At 38.5% G+C, this 25,456-nt stretch overlaps 2 protein-coding genes across 4 annotated transcripts in view; one reads left to right on the top strand and one right to left on the bottom strand.

Annotated features, from left to right (window-relative positions):
* LOC137258280 (nuclear receptor coactivator 5-like) overlaps nucleotides 1–2,288 on the bottom strand; it is a 25,787-nt gene extending 23,499 nt beyond the window's left edge. Inside the window, exon 1 of one of the 3 annotated variants that reach the window (XM_067795905.1) lies at nucleotides 2,123–2,288. The gene's annotated coding sequence lies outside the window, so the exon portion shown is untranslated. Of the gene's footprint in view, nucleotides 1–1,724 lie in introns of all 3 variants that reach the window. The other 2 variants (XM_067795907.1, XM_067795906.1) reach the window with 2 other exon arrangements.
* LOC137258285 (nuclear envelope phosphatase-regulatory subunit 1-like) lies at nucleotides 2,216–25,035 on the top strand. The gene is made up of 6 exons (XM_067795913.1): nucleotides 2,216–2,284; nucleotides 7,192–7,263; nucleotides 9,589–9,662; nucleotides 11,025–11,134; nucleotides 17,294–17,348; nucleotides 20,080–25,035. Exons 1-6 carry the CDS (start codon nucleotides 2,266–2,268, stop codon nucleotides 20,116–20,118), a joined length of 369 nt encoding a protein of 122 aa, XP_067652014.1. The 5' UTR covers nucleotides 2,216–2,265; the 3' UTR covers nucleotides 20,119–25,035.
* Nucleotides 25,036–25,456: the final 421 nt, after the last annotated feature.

The raw sequence follows: 25,456 nt of genomic DNA on the forward strand, positions 1-25,456 counted from the left end.
TGTTGCAAGTTTCCAGTAGTTGTTCACCAGCGGATGCGCATAGTTTTTGCACACCAGTTTGAAATATTTTTTCTTTTTTGACTACTATGCTTATATTTCTTTGTATTAAGAGGTGCTGAGGTGTTATATTTTCTGTATTTTTAGATTTTGTATTTTTTAAATTTAGTAAGAATGAGTTACACTGGTCACATTCTGCCATTTTCTACTATTCGCAGTTTTGGTCAATTCGGTTTCAAACGTAACTATTAGGATCAAATGAATTATAAACGTAAACTTATATACATATATATCTATATCCTTCAGTAATTTGCATCATTACAATGAAATGGAGTTTATTTGTATTTATTTTTCGAAGCGTCAAGAATGCATTACACTGGACACATCTGCCATTTTCGTGCTGGTTCGGTTAAACATATTCTATTTATTAGAATTATTTCAAGGGTTCAGGTTTAGGGTAAGGGAGCTAATCCAATAGAGTAGGTAGATGTGAAATAAATGATGAAATGATTTAATGTAGAAATTTGGGCTAATGGAAATCGTCCTTGAATCTGCACCGCACTCAAGCCACCGTTCATTAATGATTTCAGTGAGTGAGTTTAGTTTTACGCCACACTCAGCAATATTCCAGCTATATGGCGGCGGTCTATAAAATAATCGAGTCTGGACCAGACAATCCAGTGATCGACAACATGAGCATCGATCTGCGCAATTCGGAACCGATGACATGTGTCAACGAAGTCAGCAAGCCTGACCACCTGATCCCGTTAGTCACCTCTTGTGACAAGCATAGTCGCCTTTTATGGCAAGCATGGGTTGCTGAAGGCCTATTCTACCCTGGGACCTTCACGGGTCAATGATTCGATGTCTAACTCATCCTTGTGCTGTCACTTGACATGCCCATGTCTAATGCATTCCTTAGCGCCATCCACATTATCCTCATTGTGTTCCCTACAACACCTTTCTGTCATGAAAGCACCCAATGATATTTATACAAGCATGTCATTCATGCATGCACCATGAAATCAATGTCTGACGCCTGATGTCAACAACCGTTTTCAGTTCGAACCACATCAGATCATTCCACACAACATGGTATCTTGTAGATCACGGAATAGGACGAGTGTGCCAAATGGTATCAGAGCCATCCAGCAACCGTCCGTAGATTGCAATCACACGACACCAAGTGTACCCGAAACCTTTGTAATTACTGTAACCTATTCAACTCATTCCATTCATTTCACAGTCACAGGAATGACTGAGTAAACTTGCACAATGTGCAACAGTGTGGACATAGCTCAGTCATTTAGCTTTTGGGCTAACAATTCATGTGCAAGTGTTCTCACAAACTGGTTGCCTGTCTCAGTGACATGTGACCTACGGCTGAGAACGTCTTTACAAGAAATTGTGGTGCTGAATTCTAAAGGTGCTCCCTAAATTTGAACACTTGTACATCACCCAACAATGCGACATGGTTAAATTTGAACGCTTGTACATGACTGCAATAACATTGGAAAGAAATAATGAACCACCATAACGATTGTTTTCTGGAATGAACTGTAGAAACGCTGGATTTGACTGCATTTCCCTTGTGTAGACTTGCAATGAGTAATTTCGCATTATCACAATTTTCTACAAATTCTCAAGTTTCATCGATATTCGTTTCACTAAGTACACTTTTAATGGACGACTTAAAAAGAATTTTAAGAACAAGCAATGAAACAAACCTCAAACGACGTTATTCTCCTTCAAAAGACATAAGTACATATCTCCCAACTCACGAAATTAGGAGACGCCGATGTAATGAGAGGATGTGGAGACAATGCTGCACGCAACTGCTGGTTTGAAAACACTTTCCTTGTAAATATTACCGATGTGAAAGTGCCAATTCCGGAAAAAGGGAAACACAAATTTCAAATCGCGGTAAAACTATCAAAATGAAAATATATTCTTCCCCAAAAACCACCGCCATGTTGAAAAGTGCACGACGATCTGCAGGCCAAGTAAATCGTAAAATAAAGGCGATAGGTAAGAGCATGGGGGAAATAAAGCACTGATTGAGATATTTGTACCCAAAACCATGAATGCCCACGATGGAGGAAAATTTTTATGCCACAATACTCACCGTAAAATGACAAATAAGTTGGCTTTCTTTTCAGTCGCAAGGGTCGCGAATCTCAAGTCCTGCTCGTTACACAACCTCTGATTGGTTTACATATCGAGACTCAGCCAATCACAGATGAAGTAGCATAGCGTAAACAGATCATCATGGCAGAACAGACGGAAGGTAACTATGAATTTAAAGAGGAAACGAAGAATCATCACAAGAGTGTTATGTTGAAAATAGAAAGTGGATATGTTAAAGTGATCCTCGTAAAACTGCAATTAAACTTTTATCGTCAATTTGGTGTATGAGCATGCTTGAAAACAACATGTCTCCGAATCCGAAAGACACCTGCCAAAATCTACTTGTGGTTTTGGGTCTAATTTCACGAAGCAACTATTATTAAGGGTAACCATAGTCCGGAAAGACTCAACCGTTTCATTCCCATATCACCTGAATTATATATTACCGTCAGATAATTAACTGTTTTAACATGTTTCTTTAGTTACATCTTAACGTACTGAAAGACTGAAAATGCCATTTAAAGAAATATTTACTCATTGTTAAAATCTAGCTTGATACAGGGGGAAGTCGTACCCTTAATTCCCATTGTTTAACATTGCACTAAGGTTGGCCCTATGGGTACCATAGTGCTGTGTGAAAGAAGACCCAGAGTGCCATTGTACCAAGTGGTCGGCTAACATGATCGGGTGGTCAGGCTTGGTGACTTGGTTGACACATGTCATTGGTTCCCATTTGTGCAGATAGATGCTCATGCTGTTGATCACTTGATTGTCTTTCCAGATTTGATTATTTATGAACTGCCACCATATGGCTGAATGCTGAGTGCAGTGTAAAACTCACTCACTCACTCACTCACTCACTCACTCTAAAAGAAAACAAGTGGTTTGGAATGAGCCGATGTGGTCTGAACTGGGATGGAGGATGTCAGATTCACAGCATGTACTAATGTTCTTTTTAAGATATCATGTGATTTACTTACAGAAAAGTGTTGTAGAGAAGGATATTTTAAGGATAATATGGATTGTACTGTGGAATACAATGAGCATGTTTGGTGATATCACAAGATTGAGCAAGCTTTCAAATTATTTCCGAAAAAATTGCAGCATGAATATGGCTGACATGTCTTACTAAGGCTTAAATAAATGCTCTCAATACACTTCATACCTGTGTAATGATGTAAATTACTGAATGAAGAAAATATATGTATCATTTCCTATATATAATCCATTTAGTCCCAAAAATTAAGTTGAAAGCTAAATTCCTGAGAGGGTATGTAAATCCCAAAACCTTTGAAGTAAATTAAAACTTACCAGGATTTTTAGACATAGTATTCTTGTATTTTAATTGTGGGTAGCATTTCTTACAATCGCTAGCAGCCAAAGGGATGATGTAAATCCAACTAGGGACCATCTAGGTAGCAAAAGTACTCTAAGTTCCTATGGTCCCTAGTTTGGTGATCTACCTTCTGTTGTTGGCAATCTATAGCCTGTTTTTATATTGTATTGTCCAAGTAGAGAGATAAGTTTTAACTTTCCATGCTAATTCTATTTCAAATTGTGATATTCTAGCTGTTTTAATGTCCTTCGTCAGCAGGTTTTTATAATATACATAAAGTCCATTTCATTGTTAACTGTTGTCACGATATGGCTGCAGTCTTGCTCAGGTGATGTCAAAGATTGACTCACTCACTCGAAAGCAAAATATAAAATATTTTCAACATAAAAGGCTTTCATAATCTGGTGTTTTTGATATAATGCACTATCGCCGGCTAGCTTTAGCTCACAAACTTCTAAGAGCACTGGGCTTTTTCAGTGACAATGCGAAGAGATATGACAGAGCACTGAGAGGAAATTCGTCACACTCGATAACCCAGCTACAGTCTGGTGTCACTAAGTATTATTTTGGGTAATAATGTTTGACAAATTGACATCTTTGATATCTCCAGGGTATGCGTTCTGATAAGTCTCCACTATGCCCTGGATGCATCTATGGCCTGGCCCGATAAATATATTACCTCCCTTGGCTGGCTTTTTATCCAGTCAGTTGTCTGTGCTTGGAAGTTGTGCGTCAATCACAACTCGCATTTACTAATACCCGACAGCTTTCTTATATTAGAACATTTTTAAGAAACTATCATCATTGAAAACGCAAAAGTTGTTATCTGTCGCGGTGGGTTGAGACCGCAGAAATGTAACAGCCAGTCATGACGGGGGACATCTCAAAATCTAATCAGTTAATCGTCTGTCATAGTCACAACTTACAGGGATGACAAGTGGTGCCACAGTTGCCTGTTGTAAGCCATCTGGAGACCAGTAACCTTGTTCAATGACGTTAGCTACCTTGTTGACACAGATTTGCCAAGTTTCAGTTGTGGGATTCCTTAAGCAAAACCTCTGTGTCATGTAATCTGAAAGTTGTTTTTGATCTGGCAACATCACCTTTAACAATACCCCGTATTGTTTCATTGGGGTTAAGGTCACAGTGATAGGGTGGAAGTCGCAGAATATCGTGACCTTTACTTTTTATGTAACTGTCAACTTTGTAGGAAGGTTCACCTTTGTGGATTTTTATGATCTCATATAGCTGAGGCTGTGTTGCCCTTGAAGGCTGTGTGATCTGAAATTTGTCAAGCCATGATATCATATCACCTTTTCAACTGTTTGATGTCGGGACAAAAGACTTCTCTTGTTGAGTTGGTAGCAAGTGTTTTTTTTAATCCAGTCGAGGAAAACTGCACCGTTCATCTCGGAATGGTAGTCTCTGTTATCTGTGGACTTTGCCCTGAATACCAAGTCGCTGCCTGGGAGAAAGCCTTTGCTGGAGCAGCCAGCATGGAGAATGGTTAGTCCCTCTCCTTTCCCTAAGTCAGCTTTCTATGTGACCCCTTATCACCCACATTGGCTACCCACTGACTGTTGGCAGTGTGCGAGGCATTGACCCAGGTCTCGTCCAAGTACACTAGCTCGAACCCTTCCTCGCGCTTCTTTATTACCCTGAGAAAATAATTTCTCAAGCAAACAATATCAGGGTGTTCACATAATTCTGACCTGTTGTCTCCCCAGATTGTCTTATAACGGTACTCGAAAGAGTGTACAAGTCGCCGAGTGTGTACTTTGATACTCTGAGGTTGTGTTCTTGATTCAACTTTCAGTGACATGTATATGTTTTCAGAATAGAGTTTGTTGATAGACTGCCTTACAAGGTCCTTTAGAAAGTTGTCCAAGTGTTTTAATTTGTGTGACTTTGACACCCTCACAATGTTTGTGTTCAGAACATTTGTCAGTACCCTTGCTGATACTCTTAAGGCTTTTGATGCCCACTTACAGAATTTATTAATGCCATAAAATGGTCTGTCCCTTTTGGCTTCAGCACGGAAAAAATGGTACACATTAATTATCAACTGTTTCACGTTGGCATTCAACTTAATATTTCGTCAGGCATGTGTATCCCGTGCATGAGATAGTGGATGTTCTGTTCCTGTGGTTTCACCCTGCTGAGACAGATAACAACTTTTCAGTGATGATAGTTTCCTAAACAACTTTTTTGGTGGATTCCGGAAAATGTTCAAATATGAGAAAGCTGTCGGGTATTAGTAAATGATAAACGTGTACTATTAACATATATGTGGCCATTTTGTACAATGATAAGATCTGCAATTCAGCGGTCCATTTCTGATTCAACTTACAGAAACAAGTCATCAAAAATGTCAAATCAACCTATGAAGTTAAAAAAACCCGAAATGACAAAAAGCCCACGAGATCAAAGTTCAAACGATTCACTGATTTTCCCACAATGTTGGGGGGGAGAGTGGTTTCAACAGCTATGCTGTGCTGCGCTCATAACACATGTGCAGTAAATAGGTTCGTGGAGCTTGAAACAGGATGCCTACCCTGAGTATGAGGTCATGAGCAGTAGTCTAATCTTGTTTGTGTACACTAACAAGTAAATAGTCTACTCATTATGTAAGAAAAACCCATGTTGATTGTTATAAGCAGACTCTGTTGCAGAGAAAACTCAATGTCTGGTTTATTGACACTTATGTGTCACTCTGCGTGTCTGTCTGCTAGTGGTATAATGCAGTGCACAACTTCAATGACTGACCACATTCAGTTAACACCTATCAGGCTTATACGTCGTAAACAAAGAGCCGGCTAAGCGTATCGTCAAGTGAACCAGTGGCCAATGAAACAGCTTCATTACACTTGAGTGCACAAACTCACTGGCTCTGACTGGGTTCAGTATCGCTGCTGCTTCGTTTTGATGGAGGTAAACCCAAGTACAAAATCTTGCACTTTCGATTTGCAATTATACGCTTATAATTCTGTTTATTTGTATTGTCTCCATCAACCATGCATTTTATATATCATGAATAAGTGAAAATTGTGTTTTAATTATGTTTGATTTTTTGGTTGCATGTGACCTTTAAATTAATTAACTGATTAAACTCAGCAACACAAACTACCGAGAGGTTCTCTGATAGAGGTAGAAGAGTTCTTGTGTATATGTTTTTAAGCTTCAGACCAGTTAATTTGTCTGCATCATTTCTCCCAAATCTGAGTTGCTCTACAAATAAATCTTTACATCTGCGAGCGGTATCTTTGTTGTTAATGCCGCTTAGGTGATTGGCTACTGTGAGAATGTGGAGCTAGGAAAGGGAAGTAATGAAATTATCGGGCCGAGCCGTAGATACATCCTGGGCATAGTGGAAATTTATCGGAACATATACCCTGGTGATATTGAGGCTGTGATGTAATTTGTAAAGTTTGTTTGCAGTATTCTAAAGGTGGTCCCAAAGATCATACAACCACATATCGGTATCAAGGCTACATGCAGAAACACTGTTTTCATTGAATATTATTTATATTTTGCATCACTGATATTTTGGAAAGTTTGTATTACACTTTGAAATGGTTGTAGTTGTGAATGTGCTTCCATCCCAGTTGCCATCTCTATAGATGGTGTTAAATTGTATCCTGAGTATGACATACTTGTAAAATAGCTGACTAAAGCCTTGGCTGATTCTAAACAAAATGTCATTTTCAAGGAATTATCACTTTGTGTTTTAGATTTAAAGGCATTTGAGCGGAGGTTGACAGAAGTTATCGATAAGCTTCAGCCAGCAGCCCGGTTCTGGAGAAGTAAGTGCAAACTGCAGTGTGTTATTGGCTTTCATGATGTAGATAGCAATGTACGAAGAGTGGCTGGAAAATTCTCAGCCAAACTACAAGGACGTAAACTTTACAAGTATATCTCTGTTTATGAAAGTATTGGTGGAATTAGTAAAAACAACCCTAATTTTTCACATTTATCTCCACAATATATAAAGTTGATTTGTGAAAGTGTGAAATATCTGCTAAATTAAGTTCAGCCTAACTACAGCTCCACTGTTAGGGAGATAGGAAACATAATAAACACGCCAAAACTATTAAGGATGTTGCTGTCATGGAGTCTCACTATCAACATAAGAAATGGGTAGGAGGGGTCGTCTCAAAAGCAAACACAGGACGGATGTAGCAGACGATGGTTGGGGTTGGACTCAGAGGTATAGGTATCAACTAATATATGATAATCCCTTAGGGTAAATAAACTAAGGAAGTCATGCTATCTACAGTCGAACCCCGTTTCAGTCGAAAATTGTCCGGATAGCGAGACATCCGGCTAAGTGGATCAAACAAGCAAAACGTGAAAATTAAGTGAAAGTAAAAACATTTTCATGTACGTATGTCAGTAAATCAACAGTCAATAGTAATAACAGTGAATCATCATAACATATACGTGTACCAATAATACATGGAAGGCGGAATGCAGGTTACCATTTGTGAGGTTTTCTCGGATGTAATCATATAGCGTGTGGAGCTTCAGATGGTAAGTTAGATGAAAACATAAATCGATGACAAAAAGTTTCTATTTTGCCAATTGCATGTTCTTTTTTTGAATTTTAAATGCCCTAAAAATATATGACATCGCGTTGAACTTATGCTGTCTGCAGAAAGTAAACTTCTGGACGGGATCACATGACTTAGATCATGTGGAGACTATTTTTAATTTGCATCGCGACAGATAGCAGGGGTCGACTTATAAGTGTTATATGCAGTACAATTACAGTGTAGTTTACTTTAATCCTACTTAACATGTGTTTTCGTTACTGATGAGATGTTTTCACACGTGCCAAATCCTAATGAGTGACTCACATCAGTAGTGTTTTGTTGGCTAATTAATCAGTTCACACCAAATGCCTTCCGATAGATGCCTTCCGGACATGTGGGGTCCGAGTAAACGGGGTTCAACTGTATATATTTAAATACATACATATCATACTCTTTTACATATCTCAACATAAAGTTTCTGAAAGAATGGCGTGCAAGATGGTAGTCCGTAGTTGCGACATATTCAACCCACATGAAAAAGCAAACAATATGGCCCCTTGTGCCAATATTCAGGGCATGCATCTCATGCTAGGTGAGTCGACTATCTGCTGTCATGCCTGGTTGAGTGTTCTATTTGCCATCTGTAGTCTGATCTATTGTTTTCAGCAGCTAGTCATATTTTTTCAAAGTTTTGCCCAATTTTACGAATAAATATGCTTTACTGGATAAGCTCTTACGCATCCCACTGAATGGCCAGTTAGGCCTAAGTGAGTTGTTTCAACATATCGTATTTGCAGTTGTGTAAATTTGAGGGATACAGAGTAACAGCCTAAAACAGTTTTTTTTCTGTTTCTGAGTTACTTTAGTACAATACCTTCCAAGCTTGCCTGGATGCATTTGAATCAAGACATCCAAGCAGGAGGATAAAAGGTGCTGCCACCACTAGAGAAAATGCTCATAAATTCCATGAGATTATCATGGATAGTTTAATGTTTGCCACATGTCACATACCATATCCAGTGACAGTTTTCCCATCAAACAATTGAGAACATTCTGATAAAAGAACTAGGCATGACAAGGCTATCAGCATCCTGGGTTTCATTGCTTCTGACTCTTGATCAGAAATTAACTAGGTTCAACATCTGTCATGAGATGCTATTTTGTTTTGAGAGAGACTCAAGCTTTTTAGTTGATCAGTCTGAAACCATGGACCAGTTAACTTCCACCCTCAGAATAAACAACAGTCAAAGCAGTTGGGGATAACATCTGCCTTCAAAACTAGTGGCAAAGAAATTTGTAATAAGGGGCTTCTTTGCTCTGCTTGAGGGCTTTGTTCATGACATTGTTTCACAGAGAAACTTATGTTTTTCATGTACACAGAATGTCAGAAGAAGGAAGTTGTCTTGTAGCATTTTCTAAACAAGTTTGAGGAATATAAGATGTCAGTGAGTGAATATTGCTTAACAAATATAATATTTGAAGAATAATGCATAGTAAAGTGTGTAGTGTTGCTGCAACATGCGATAGTGTTATGGCTGACCTGCTTGACTGTCAAAACAACTATACTGATCAGTGAAGGTACATTGTGTGTTTCAGTTATACTGATCTTCATCTCTGTATGTACAGCAGTAGGGGCATGGACATGGCTCTGGGACCCCCTCACACCTCAGGTGAGTACTGGGCAGCACTGGGGGCATGGACGTGGCTCTGGGACCCCCTCACACCTCAGGTGAGTACTGGGCAGCACTGGGGGCATGGATGTGGCTCTGGGACCTCCTCATACCTCAGGTGAGTACTGGGCAGCACTGGGGGCATGGACGTGGCTCTGGGACCTCCTCATACCTCAGGTGAGTACTGGGCAGCACTGGGGGCATGGACGTGGCTCTGGGACCCCCTCACACCTCAGGTGAGTACTGGGCAGCACTGGGGGCATGGACGTGGCTCTGGGACCCCCTCATACCTCAGGTGAGTACTGGGCAGCATTGGGGGCATGGTTGTGGCTCTGAGACCTCCTCTCACCTCAGGTGAGTACTGGGCAGCACTGGGGGCATGGATGTGGCACTGGGACCTCCTCTCACCTCAGGTGAGTACTGGGCAGCACTGGGGGCATGGTTGTGGCTCTGGGACCTCCTCTCACCTCAGGTGAGTACTGGGCAGCACTGGGGGCATGGACGTGGCTCTGGGACCCCCTCATACCTCAGGTGAGTACTGGGCAGCACTGGGGGCATGGATGTGGCTCTGGGACCCCCTCACACCTCAGGTGAGTACTGGGCAGCATTGGGGACATGTTCATGGACATCGGCTGGCTAAAGCTATTGATAATCAAACACATTGTCGATGTGAAAAATTATTTATGATCAGGGGTTAAAAAATCCCATTGGCTGACGCCCAGGTCAAGTCAGTTTTCATTTCGGGCAATCAAATAATGGTATCTTACTTATCAATGGACTATTAGATAATTTCCACTTATGATTTCGAACTATGAATGATCTTGGATTGCATTTCATATCTGCTCATAATGAAGCTATTACAGTTTTGAAATAATAATAAAGTAAAGTTAGTAGAGAGTGAAATTATAAATCTTCTATAAATAGTCCAGTAAACATGAACATCATGCATTGTGTGGAAAGTGGAAAGTTAGTCAGGACAAGTTACTTTCTTGAAGTCACTTGCCCTGTGGCAAGTGGTTTTGTCAAAATATTTTTGAAACCCTGATGATCATTGATGTGAAAACTGTGTCATTGATAATATCGTACATAAACTATTGTGATAAAATTTCTTTGGCTATGCATGGACAATACACAAAATTAGATTTTTATTTATTGGTTGCTTCTAAATTATGTTCAGGATGCTATTTTGTTCATAATCCAAGCATGAATATGTCACCACTTAGATCTGATGTGAAATTTTTTAATTTGTTTCAGGTTATTTTAAGCATTTTTGCTCAAACTTACTTCTCAGATAATTATCGATCATCACCCTATATGTTGAACATTGTGACAGGATCAGTCATCCAGAATGTTTTGTTGCAGGTATCGTTCACCCAATCTCTCCTGAACCATCCCTTCTTCACCATCAGCTGCCTAGTCCTTGTCATGCTGTTCCTCTGGGGCATTCACAAGCGGGTAGTGGCACCATCTATGTATCCTTCAGATAACTCAAAGTTTCAAGTTGTGTTCATATGATCTCGGTGGGATTGGTGGTGTAGCCTAATGATTATATGTCACACCGAAGACCGAGGTTCGATTCCCTCTTGGTTATAATTTGTGAATCCCATTTGTCGTGTTCCCATACATTGATAATGCTAGAATATTGCCAAAAGCAGCACTCACTCACTCACTCACTCACTCACTCACTCACTCACTCACTCACTCACTCACTCACTCACTCACTCACTCACTCACTCACTCACTCACTCACACACACACACACACACACACACACACACACACACACACTCACACATGATCTGGCAGTGGTATGTAAAGCACCCATTAGTGTATGAGACTTGGACTCATGTCCCAGTGTTTTTGCCTGCACTATGTAAAATGATCATGCATGCACCTATTATAGTACCCACAAGTCAACCTGCTGCATGTTTCAGTCGCAAACTTGAACAGTCCACCAGATATTCCCACAAGATACATTGTTGAAGTGCAGACACTGAGTCAAAGGCTTAAGTAATGAAGGGAGGGAACGCTGCTAAAATAGTTTGTTTGAGAGAAGAAAATTGCACAGATGAAACTTCAATTGTTTTCTACTGTCTGGTGTTTAAGGAATGTAAAACCTCAATCCTCAAATGGCCAGTCAAGAGAACATATTACTTGAGGTTAATGTATAAATCAAACACACACTGTAATCTTCAGTCTTCTTGTTTATCATTGAAGTTAATTTACCATGCAATTCAGGAAACATCCTATAATTCCCAAACACCAATTTGCTGTGTGTCTGACAAGTATCAAAGCTCCCCTAATGCTTTCTGATGTCCTGTACTGTTTCAGTTTGAAGAATAACTTAAGAATGACTTAATCTATGATAGTGAGTCAACCATGTGAAACTGTTACGTTTTTTTTTATCTAGCATCATTACAAACCTTTAGACATTTGGGGATAGGGTACTTGTAAAAGTTATTCTATTTCTGTACTTTTATTAAGTTGAAATTAAACTTGCACATTGAAATAGTTGTAAAAAAAGAGACTACTACCAGACTTTTTATATCTTCTACCTTCTGAACAGTCACTGTTATTTAAAGTATGATAATGCATGTGACTTATGTATTCGTTGGCTTGTGTATAATATTATCCTTAACTTCCTTTCCTCTATTTTGTGATGTTAGTCTGTCACACTGTCATTTAACCACAATATTTTCAATTCTGCCTGGCCCTTTCTGCAGTATTGAAGCCCTAAATGAAGCAGGTCTAGATTTCCATAGGTTCTGAATATTTCATCACACTAGGGCACCTTTTTACATTAAAAAGAATTTGTTTGCTTCCATCAAAATTGTGTATTTTCGGAGAAAAAAGTTTTGTCTTCTGTGATGTTAAAATCAATTTTAGAGATGTAAAAGGCACTATGGAAAAGGGGCATAACTCCGCTAAGCTTAACCGTCAATTGCTGTAATTGTACTGATAAATTTAGTATTTGCTATTACGTTCATATTGTTTTGTTCTTGAGTAACCAAACTATCCTTACATGCATGTTGACATGGCAATTATATTTACTGATTTCTTCAAGAATGAATTGTTCGAAACAGTATAATATTTAAGATAATACAATATGTAAATTGATAATGCTTCAAAAACATATCAAAGTCTTCAAAAACATACTTCTGACATGTGCATTATACAAATAACTGTACAATATGAAAGAATGGTTTATATCAGTTGTTAGTTTCTGGTTACGTGACATCTAATCACAAATATCCCTGTTGAAAAGGGCAGAAATGGACAAGTAACATACAAGTAGGCTCAAAATTCTTGTATACACAGTGTTTCGAGGTGGAATTATGCAATGATGACATGTACGTGAAGAAGTCATGCAAGTAATCACAATCAGTATGCCAATCAGTCTCCCAGTGTTTGGGGGTTTTTTTTCATTGTTACCTGCGCCAGGCAGATCAGCCCCATTACAGATGTCACTTTTTTGTCATTCATGGCATCTCACTTTTCAAATCATTGTAATAATGTATCCATGTTAATTTTCAAAATTCTTTTCACTTCTGCCTAATCTGAGCCAATGAATTTAACAAGTAGAGAAATGGATCTATCCAAATGCTAGAAAATTTTGCTTTGTCCACATTTTATCATCCACACTAGGCTGGATTTGTTTCATTTCATCGATACCATTTGTGTGACATTTGTATGACATTTACATGACATTTGTCATTTAGTTCTCAAAAGTGTGGAATTTGGACAGTAGGTGAATGTGATTATATGTTATGTAAAGGGATCGTGTTACCGGCTAACTGCAGGCTTGTGTGGAAGAAGGTTCACCTCAGCATTATCTTTAGGTATTTTCTGCAGCAAACGGAACAAAGCTTTGGTTGTTGCTGATCTTTCAGAATGATTCTTGGTCCCTTAAAAACAATCTGACACTTATGATCTTTTATTGTGTGTATACACATGAGAAAAACTCCTGCAATGCTTATGATTATTAACCCCTATAAACCCATTATATCACAGTCATGTTTGATTGTATGCTTATTTTGGCACTTCAGTTCATTGATTTTAGATGTGCTTGTGCTGTGATCAAAGGCAAGTATCACATGCAGTATGACTTCTGTACCTGTCATAAAGGAAGTATTGAGTTTCAGTGAAATGTTCTTACAGCTTGAATTGGAAAATCAATTAATTTTGTTTTTGATAAGCATATATGACATCTGCTTAGATATGTCAAGTTACTGATATACTGAATGCAGGCATTTCATTAAGGGCTTGTTGGTTGTCATCCCTCAATAATCAGGTGATCAGCAAGACAGAGTTTAGGTCAATCACATGTGACCACTCCTGGGGAGGATAAAGCCCTTCTTAGAAGAACAGTATTTCATCCATTCATGTCAAGTGGTGTGTTAAAAACAAAATGGCTTCCGAATTGTTATTTGTCTAAAAAGTGGTTGAAAGTCACCTAAAGTAATCTTGGTATAGTGTCGCAGGACCTATGAGGTGTCTGCTGTTATCCCCAGAGCACAAAGCAGCACAAGCAGCTTAGTGTTAGTCCCAACCTCAGTGGAATCTGAGGTGATCGGGAAGAATCCTCTCGTCAGACAGAAGTCGTTTCATTTGTTCATGACCAAGGGTTCTCTGCAGTGAGCTTCGCCAGGTGCCCCTTGAGGACCGAAAACTTTAAGACTCCTCTGTACTCAAGCTTGTCCTTTTCTGCCGTTACATGTGATAAGATGTCACATTACCAGAAACTAGTGATTTGTGACAGTGCATGTCAATATTACATTTATGTGAATGATATAAACCATTCTTAAATAGCATAGTTATTTTTGTCATGCACATATCAAGTAGTTTAGGCTCAAAACGTTATCTTAGCCTATCACAAGTAAAAGTGAGGTTTAGATAAGATCCTTAGCTATGGATAATGGTAACATACTAATGCTATGAAAAGTATGTTGTGTTGTGAAATCTTTTTCTATGTGTGTGTATGTGATTGAATTTTAGAAGTAGTTGTCAACATGTATTTGGATTTCAGATACACTGGTTGTTACCTAGCATTTTTCAAGGGTTGTATGTTATCATTTTGCATTGCCAAAATTGACTATAAGTGATGGAGTGAGTTTAATTTTGCGCCACTTTCACCAATATTTCTGCAATATCATGGTGGAGGACACCAGAAATGGGCTTCTCACATTTTACCCATGTGGGGACTCAAACCCATGTCTTCGGCGTGATGAGCAAACACTTTAACCACTAGGCTACCTTGCCACCCCGTCAGTAATGGAACAAAAAAGAGAATATGTCACTGTGTTCAACGCTGGGAAGTATATGTTTGTGGGTCATGCAGCATATGCCATTCCAACATCAGGATAGTATCTCATGGTCATATGGCTAGAGTCAAACAGATATAAATAGTGGGCCTGCTAATTAAAGTCAGTGGCCCATTCTCCAGTATTATACATTGTAGTAGTACACAGTTGATATATTTTTGGAAAATTTTATCTTTGTACATAAATTAGGTTTTGTGAGGTACGTTTGGAGGATTTACGCTAACTATCAAAGAATTGCAGTTTCTCTTATGTGTCTCCCATATGTGCATTGTATTCAGAACAAGCTCTCTATGTAATGGTGATATATCCTAGGGTGTGAAACTCCCAAAAGTTACAGTTAGACCACATGGCTGTTTAGATGTAAAACTTGCCTTCCAGCAAAATATCTTAACACTCAACATGTCTAGATTTTAACCAGACCATCGGCAGGTGAATTTGAGAATCTGCTAGTCTCTGTTGAAAATAACCCGTTCCTGACGGTTGGACAGGCAGGTATTTCGAACACTGTGTATATAGAGGGTACTAAACAACCTTCCGTGTAACACGATTTTTTTATTCAACGAGTGAATGATTTGGTATCAAACCAGCCTTTGCTCATTTGATACTGAATCTTTCATGAGTTTAATGAAAATGGTATTTCACTGAAACGAGTTTAGTATTCTGTTTATTACTTGCAACACAAATTGATAGAAACTGCAGCTGCAGTGGGAAGACTCCTAGTTTTCCCGAATCAAACAAGGTCCAGTATCACTGCGACGACATTAGCATTGTGACGTGATAAGAGTTCAGAGTTATGATGCTAGTGTAACATTGTTGTAAAAATATTACACTGCAGTATCTTCCACGGGCCAGTAATAAATTCATGTATATCTTGACATACTTAGAATGCATACTGCTTATGTAGTGAGCCTCCTTCACCCAAAAATATTTGGATCATAGTAATATGGTTTTGGGACACATATTTGTTTCTCCCTTACTCATGCCACTAAAACTGAATGCAAGCTGCTTGATCTCTGTTACTTTATTTTAATGAGAAATTATGTGCAATTGTCTTTTGAACATAAGATGGCAAAGTATTTTTTTTTACAATTTGTGCCATGAAAAGTAGTAGAATTATTCAAATTCAAAAATCTGAAAATCAGTATACAGCTGATATATGGGTAACATGCACACTATCTTTTGACTGTTAAACCATATTTTGTTTTCAAAGTTCTGACTGATAGTTTCATAATGATGTTCATAGAAGTTTGTTAAGAAGATAGGTTTATAATACTTTTGATCTGTTCCCAAAGTTCACCTTAAATGTCTTATCTCTAGCTGATCAGAAGAATATTCATTACTTTCAAAATCCAAACTTAAATAAATGCAAATCAGTATTTCAAATCGTTCTATGTGTAATTATTTAAATATGCTTTGGTTTATCATTAAGAAAAACTTCATCATCAATTAGAAATGTGTATGTTTGCAACCCATCCCTATTTTTAAATCAAAATATTACCCCATTCTTATTTGTGTTGAAAAGATATTATTAATGTTTTGAATTCATTAGAATAGATGTATAGATGCATTTACTAAATATAGAAATATCTAAAACAAAATCTGCAGACATAGGTATAATGAACACACTACATGCAGTATGTAGCTTCATGAAGGGACGTAACTCTGCTTGTCTCAGCACCGGCCACATCACATAATGCTTCTATCTGGGCCTTCATCATCATAATTTATCTGAGACTGGTGGATGAATGCACTGGTCTGTCTCCAGGCCTATTATGCAGGAACAGGCAGACAGCCCTGGCTGTGTTGACAGCAGGTGCTTGCCTTCTGTCAGTTTGCACATACACACAAACAACTTGGACATTTATGCTCACTGCCCTTTTTTGTTCTGCTTCTGTAGACTGCTTATTATGAATGCATTTATGTTTACGGATAATTTGAATGGTTGTTTATGTTAATCTTGTGTATGTATATTTATGACATACAACATATACTTTACTTATGTTTAATATAATGTTATTTACATTAATATCTTTTGAAGAGTCATTATTTTGTTTTTATGCTTAAAGGAATATTGTTTATTTTGTTATTTTGGGGTTTGTTTTTTTTTAATATTTGAGCTATACAAGGCTTTTCCTTTCATCAGAATCATTTTGCAAATAGATTGATTTGTCATTTTTATTGATTTAAAATGATTGATGCTTATTGTTTGATTTAAGTCATTATGATATGTTTTTGCATAAAAATAGATTTCAGGTTCATGAAAAGTTGGACGCAATGAAGAACACATGTTAATATCCTTAACTTCTACAGAATTGCTTCAAGATGTCGGCAAGTCCTAGGAGATTATAACATGTCCTGTGATGACGTAAGACTTTTCACCTTTCATTCTCAGTGTGTGCTAATATATAATGGCTGTCTGTTCCTTAACTTCATGATTTTCCCAGTTGGTTCTTAAGTTGTACAAATAGGCAACAATAAAAAAGTAAAAGAACCTGCTTTCTTAAAGATGGTTATGGATCTGCCATTTACAAGTGTTTGTTTGTGAAGAGTCATTTGAAAAGAGTAATTTTTACCTGTCAACCAGAGGTGACCTCCAATGTATGGTCAGTGTGAAGAAGTGACCCCCTTAGCTAAGAAGTTTTGTCCTTCATTTCCAAGTAGATACCTGTGAAGGATCAGTCAAAGAAAGAAATGAGTTTACAAGATGTGTTGTATTTCATTCAGCAACTGTGGAAATGATTTTCATGAATCTTTGGAACTTAGTGAAAAGTTATCAACAAGAATTATGTTCTCTTCAACAAGAATGATGTTATTTTAAGCAATAAATAGTTTGGGGTTGTTTTTTTTTGTCTTTTTGTTTTTCAGAATATTTTCCTCCGCTTTTGATATATTTCCTTAGAGCTATGATTTACTGAAAACCCTGTCCTAGAGGACAGTAGCCTGTGTTTATGTCAAAGTTGGCTGGTGAAACAGAAGCAGCTTTAGTGTAATCTCGGCTATCGTGTCTTGGTATGACATACGATCCATTGTAAGAGAAAGTTTTGTTTTTTGTCATAAACACCCACCGACCAAAATGAGACTGCTACCTCTGTCTAGCATTGTAACTCTCGTTCTGTATTTTTTGTATGTTTTTTTAAAATAACAATGACAACCTGACCCAATTATTTCTCATGTTGGTGGTACCTTATCATCACTATGATACAAAACACTGCAGCTGATTATATGCTACTGTTAGATAACTTGGTGACTTTGTTGACACAGGTCATTGTATCTCAACTGTGTAGATGGATGTTCATGATCTCTGCCCATGGACTGTCTGGTCTGGACTGCTGAATGGAAGCTTTTACCAACAAATAAACAAATTTAGAACAAGCTCAAGTTAACCAGTCATCTTAGATACAAACTGGCTGATAGCAAACAACCCCCATAACCACCAAAATTACAGCAAACCCTTCCTAATATTATTTTATTGATTGCTCCAAGTACAGTACCAACAACCGAAGGCAATCTCAATGTGTATTCCTGTCTTCACTATGTCAAATTCGCCATGCACATGGTCCTTCGTTGGGTTCATGCTTCATGCTGAACAGTTCAATGTTCGTTCATCACAGGCTTGTACGGGACATGATCCTGACATGTGTCTGCTGATGTCACAGGTAACCTCCTATGTAACCATGATCTTTCACAGAAAAGAGGCAACTGTTTGTTGTTTAACGTTGCACTCCTTAGTATTAAGCTATAAGGCGGCGGTGTATAAATAATTGGGTCCTGACCAGATAATCCTGTGATCAAGAGCATGTGTGTCAATGTACACAGTGGGGATACAATGATATGTGTCAACCAAATCAGAGAGTCTGTCCAATCACATAAGTCGACAAACATGTTTACTAACCCCGATCCTATATGGCAGAAAGTGTAAGTCTTGGACATGATCAGGAGACATGTAGACTGATGTCATAGGTAACCTGCCATGTTACATTATCATTTAACAGATAGATCAGGTATGGAACATGATTACGAGATATGTATGCTGATGTCAGCGGTCACCTACTTTGTTAGTTTGACCTTTCACAGATGGAGCATTACATGCAAACTTGTTCATTCCTATCGAAAAAGTCTAGACTCTTCCAAAATCTTATATGAAACCATGGTCAAATTTTTATATGCTCCAAATTTCATTGGCATTTGGCTTAGATGTGTTGTTTCGTTACTGGTGGCACAACGTAAGGTCAGTAAGCATGCAGTTATGCTCCAAACAGCTGCAGCTTTTACAGCTTCATTCCATAATGTCCAGTTTCTGATCAGTCAGTTTTGGACATTCCAGTAACAATTGGGCTTCATCACAATGTAGACAATGTATTACCAGTCTATGACATCAGAATTACTGAATTCAGGAGCAGTTGTTATTGTGGATATTGAAAGTCAATGATGCTATTATTTCAATGACTTGTTGACTTTTTATGAAAGTGTTTTAATTAAGAATGACTGCCTGTTCATATGCAGTTCATTTTGGGTGTGTTGATGAATCAGGTATTTGCTCCAAAACCTTTCAAATTCTGGCAGTTCTTTTTTCTGAAGCTTCTGTTGACCATTCATAAGAGACATATTTCATGTTCCCCATTGTAATTCTAGATTGTAAATTAGAAAGAAGGTGACTCCACCCTGGCTTATCAAAATGTTTGTGAAAAGTGGCTATACAAGTCGATTGGACCGTAGTATTCATTGAGCCCACCCTGCTCATATGTTGTATATTCTTCAACAAATAGAAAGCAGTCTACTGTTTTCAATGATGTTATTCAGAACATATACTGTCATTATGAGAGGTTACCTAATAATGTTTTTTATCATTGCATGTGTAATTATACTGTCAAGACTAGATTACTCCCACACGGAAACAGTGTGTACATATGTGTGTACACATATGTGCACATATCCTAAATTGCTACATGAATAAGTGTTATGGCTTTGATCTTTGAAAAGACTTTAGCCTCAACGAAAAATCCCTGCTTGAGCTTTAGTCTGGTTCATGTAGCCCACAAGTGTAAATGAAATAAATCCAATATAATACTATTATCGTCTATGTTTTCACCTTGCAGACAGGAAAGCTTATTTTGAAGCCCAGGCCATCAACCTGACATAAAGACTTAGCCTAGAGCCAGTGAAGGACTTTCAGTGCAGTACATGCATATCACACTGTTTGCCTGAAGCCAACATCCATGTCTGGGGCTCATCATCAAACAACGCTTTGCCCTGATTGAGGATACTGTTGCAGCAGGATGAAGGATGATCAGCATCTGCTAATCAGCTGTATAATTGTTAACTGGGTGGACAATATGTATGGACATTTTACATTGTGTTTTATTGAATGTTTTCCCCCTTAGTATGTGTATGAACTGAGAATATATGACAGTGTGTTGTGATGAAATTCAGCTGGATAACTGTTTGTGTAGAAATCATGTATGAGGCCATAATGAATAATACAAATTGGAATATACATGATATTTTATAGTTATGCTGTCATTGATTGTATGTGTTTAACAAACATTGAATGAAGTAAAAGATCCAGAGAAGATATCTTAAAGCGATATACTTCATGTACATGATCTAGCCAAGGCATCCGTTAGGGACGTAACACACACACTATGTACATGATCTAGCCGAGGCATCCGTTAGGGACGTAACACACACACTGTGTACATGATCTAGCCAAGGCATCAGTTAGGGAAGTAACACACACACTATGTACATGATCTAGCCGAGGCATCCGTTAGGGACGTAACACACACACTATGTACATGATCTAGCCGAGGCATCCGTTAGGGACGTAACACACACACTATGTACATGATCTAGCCAACACATCAGTTAGGGAAGTAACACACACACTATGTACATGATCTACCTGAGGCATCCGTTAGGGACGTAACACACACACTATGTACATGATCTAGCCGAGGCATCTGTTAGGGAAGTAACACACACACTATGTACATGATCTAGCCGAGGCATCCGTTAGGGACGTAACACACACACTATGTACATGATCTAGCCAAGGCATCCGTGAGGGACGTAACACACACACTATGTACATGATCTAGCTGAGGCATCCGTTAGGGACGTAACACACACACTATGTACATGATCTAGCCAAGGCATCAGTTAGGGACGTAACACACACACTATGTACATGATCTAGCCAAAACATCAGTTAGGGATGTAACACACACACTATGTACATGATCTAGCCGAGGCATCCGTTAGGGAAGTAACACACACACTATGTACATGATCTAGCCGAGGCATCCGTTAGGGACGTAACACACACACTATGTACATGATCTAGCCAAGGCATCCGTTAGGGAAGTAACACACACACTATGTACATGATCTAGCCGAGGCATCCGTTAGGGACGTAACACACACACTATGTACATGATCTAGCCAAGGCATCCGTGAGGGACGTAACACACACACTATGTACATGATCTAGCCGAGGCATCCGTTAGGGACGTAACACACACACTATGTACATGATCTAGCCAAGGCATCAGTTAGGGACGTAACACACACACTATGTACATGATCTAGCCAAAACATCAGTTAGGGACGTAACACACACACTATGTACATGATCTAGCCAAGGCATCAGTTAGGGAAGTAACGCACACACTATGTACATGATCTAGCTGAGGCATCCGTTAGGGACGTAACACACACACTATGTACATGATCTAGCCGAGGCATCCGTTAGGGACGTAACACACACACTATGTACATGATCTAGCCAAAACATCAGTTAGGGACGTAACACACACACTATGTACATGATCTAGCCGAGGCATCCGTTAGGGACGTAACACACACACTATGTACATGATCTAGCCGAGGCGTCGGTTAGGGACGTAACACACACACTATGTACATGATCTAGCCAAGGCGTCAGTTTTAGGGACGTAACACACTCTGTGTACGTGATCTAGCCAAGGTGTCAGTCTGGGGAGCAATTTATTTACTGCTGTAAATATTCAGACATTTTCATCAGTGCCCACCAAAGGATTTGTTAATGAAAACAATGAAATGAAATGTGTGTTGGAAATGAATAACATTGCATCAATGTAATTATTATCCACAAGTGTTGGCTGATGAATGGTTTCTTTGAAATCCGAAGTGAACCAAATGTCTCATACTGTTGAAAGTTGGTACATTTCAGCCATGCATCACTGACTGCTTAGTTTTGTGTAAATAATTAATAACATAAATGTATAAACTTGCATGTGGAGAGTGTTACTATTTCTTTTGGGGTTTCTTTTGGGTTTTTTGTTTTTTTTGTTTGTTTTTTTTGTAAATGTTGCTGAGTTACTTCCTTAATGTCAAATACTTTACTCCTCATCACCTTTCAGCATGATGATCTGGAGGCATGTGGACTTCAAAATCCACAAATGGGCATCTGGACTTTTAAATTTTTGCTGTACAATTGCTTTCAAACAAACATAACTGATATCTCTATTTCAAAATGAATACATGAGAGGATTACTGCAGGGTATGAAACCAGACAACAGGACTGGTTATATGTAAAACTTGCCACCCCTGACCAAAACTTACCTGCACACAAAATATTTTCATAAACATGTCAAAATTTTAACCTGACCATCAGGCAGGTAAATTTGAGAATCTGACTGTAATCACTTGAAACAACCTGTCCTGGGTGATCAGGCAGACAGGTATTTCAAACGCTGATTACTGACTGAAAAAAACATAAAAACAATAGACAGCATATGATGTCCACTAATACCAAAATTGAGATGGTAAAGAAATGAAACCAAGTTCTTTTAAAGCTGAAATGGGATTGCTTCACTAATGGCACCTTTTTGTTTTTAAAGTCAATCTTCACTCACGTTCCACCTAATTTGAGTTTCAATGAAGGGTGTATATACCTACCATTGGGTATTTTGGTTTTTGTACATTTGATGTCATTGGTTGTCCAGGGTCACAAAGTTTTATATCCTAATAATTTGGTTCAAAAGCACATCTAATTATCACTCTTACAGAATAGGTTTTGATAAGGCTTGAGTGAAGTGGAGTGGTTTACCAAAGTAGAACACTAGCATGCTTTGTTCATAGGACATACTAAGAGTCATAAATGCAAATGAGACTTTCTACAATAAGTTTCAGAGATGTTGCTGTTTCCAAAACTGCAATATGGTGAAAACATATGGTTCAGAATTGCACAGCTCAGATGCTTAGCTTTGAGTCTCACATTTTAAAATCACAAGGATGTGACATCTCAAATGCACCCAAGAAAATTTGTAATGACAATGCAGTTTGATGTACAGACAACCATGGTGCATGTGCACCAATGTGCCCACACACATCCCATGAAAGCAAAGGTAGAGAAATGGCTATTATTCACATTCATTGTACCACTAATGCCCCAAGGAACCACGTGAATGGAATGCTGTATGCTGGCCAAACAAAGAGATGCTGCTTATCAATTTCATGTCCACCAGACAACCGTTTCGAGGCTGCAGCAATGTCATAGGGCAACAGAAAGTGTCCATAACCACCCATGTTCGGGACCCCTCGTATGACATCACAAGGTCAAGATTGGTACATTGTTGGAATCGCTTCAGGTTGTGCTTACCTCCTGTACCACCTGGCTGACTTCTGGCAGACTTCAGTGTTTCCCAAGGAGGACACACTGGTACTGAGATGTGTCATTTGATGTTTGGTTTTTCTCATACCACTTCTTCTGGAGATGCTCACGAAGACATTGTTGCGTCTGTAATCCTCTGTAAATACTGCAGTACTGTTAACAAGTCATCATTATGCCATTTCCTGTACTGTCATATGTGATTTTAGTACAAATGAGAAATATATCTGATATTTATTCCTGACTAGAGCATTTGTTTTTGCTTCTCAGTATATTTGATAACAATGAGATCATGCCTTTTACCCATAGTGATTATAAGGTTACAGTGCAGCATGTAATACCTATTGGTTACAGTATTGTGTTATGCTGCAGACTGTAATGCCAGTTGGTTACAGTGTTGTGTTATAGTGCAGACTAATGCCTCTTGGTTACAGTGTTGTGCATGTGATACTTACTGGTTATGATGCAGCGAGTGAGCTTCGTGTTATGCTGCACTCGGCAATATTCCTGCTATGTGGCAGTGATCTGTAAAAATTCTAGTCTGGATTAGACAACCCTGTGATCAACAGCATGAGCATTGATCTACGCGATTGGGATGACATGTCAACCAAGTCAGTGAGAGTGACCAGTTTGCTGCCTCTTAGGACAAGTATGGGTTACTGAAGATCAGTATCATGTAGTAGCTATTAGTTAACATGCAGCATGTCATACCTATTAGCTACAATGTTGTGTTATGATGCAGCAAGTAATACCTATAAGTTACAAACAATGTGTTATGATGCAGCATACCATAGCTATTGGTTACAATGTTGTGTTATGATGCAGCTTGTAATACCGGTACCTACTTGTTACAGTGTGTTAAGATGGTTAGCATAATAGCACATAGAGTGGTGCTGTCCAGTTACAGCTTAAGGCAAGTGTAAGTTAAGTATTAGTAGAAGACCATTAGACACCATCCATGTATGTAGTGTGCATTTTGATTTTGCTGAAAACTGACCATAACTTGATCAATAAAAAGATCATAACTTGATGGATAGAAATACCAATTCTGCATCTGTACTGACCGTCTGAAACACTCTCCAATATTGTTTCAAACAACAAATGTGTCAGTTCCATGTGACCTGATGTTCATGGTTGGTCACTGCTCAAGGGAGCAATACCTGAATGATGTCATCAAAACTTAAGAGCTTTGACTTTTTCCGGAAATATGTATTGTAGTGTAATTCATATTAAATCACTTGAAATGTAAAATATTTGTTAGGTAGCTCTAAAGCTCACGAAAGACATTAAAGGATTCATCTGTGTGTTTCAGATAGTGCTGTATATAACCTTTTAGGATTATTGGTGAATGTATCAATAAATATGATGAATATATTGTGTGTAAATAAATGAAATAATTCAAGGAAATTTGTTAATTTCTTTCATTTAGTGAAAATATTTTCTCTTGGTGAAATTATCTCCAGGGTCCCTTGTCTGCAGTTGTCTGTGCCATTTGGAACAGTTCATCCTAGGGGATCAAGTTGTCACAGTGTGTGTCACTGTGCCCCTGTTCCATGGATCCTTGGATGTGCTTTAGCATCCTGGTCCATACTACCATTATTAACAGTGATACAATGCTTTCATGACCTGTTGAAACTCTATCCTTGGTAACAGTGTTATGTCACTGCCACCCAGGGTATCATGTCACCTCCAGCCTTGGTAACAGTGTAATGTCACCTATAGCTAGGGTAACAGTGTCATGTCATTTCTAGCAAGGGCAACATTGTTATGCCACCTCCAGCCAGTGTAAGAGTTTCACCTCATCTCTTGTTAGGGTAACGGTA

The sequence above is a fragment of the Haliotis asinina genome, chromosome 12 (assembly GCF_037392515.1).
Source record: "Haliotis asinina isolate JCU_RB_2024 chromosome 12, JCU_Hal_asi_v2, whole genome shotgun sequence".
NCBI classification, from domain to species: domain Eukaryota; kingdom Metazoa; phylum Mollusca; class Gastropoda; order Lepetellida; family Haliotidae; genus Haliotis; species Haliotis asinina.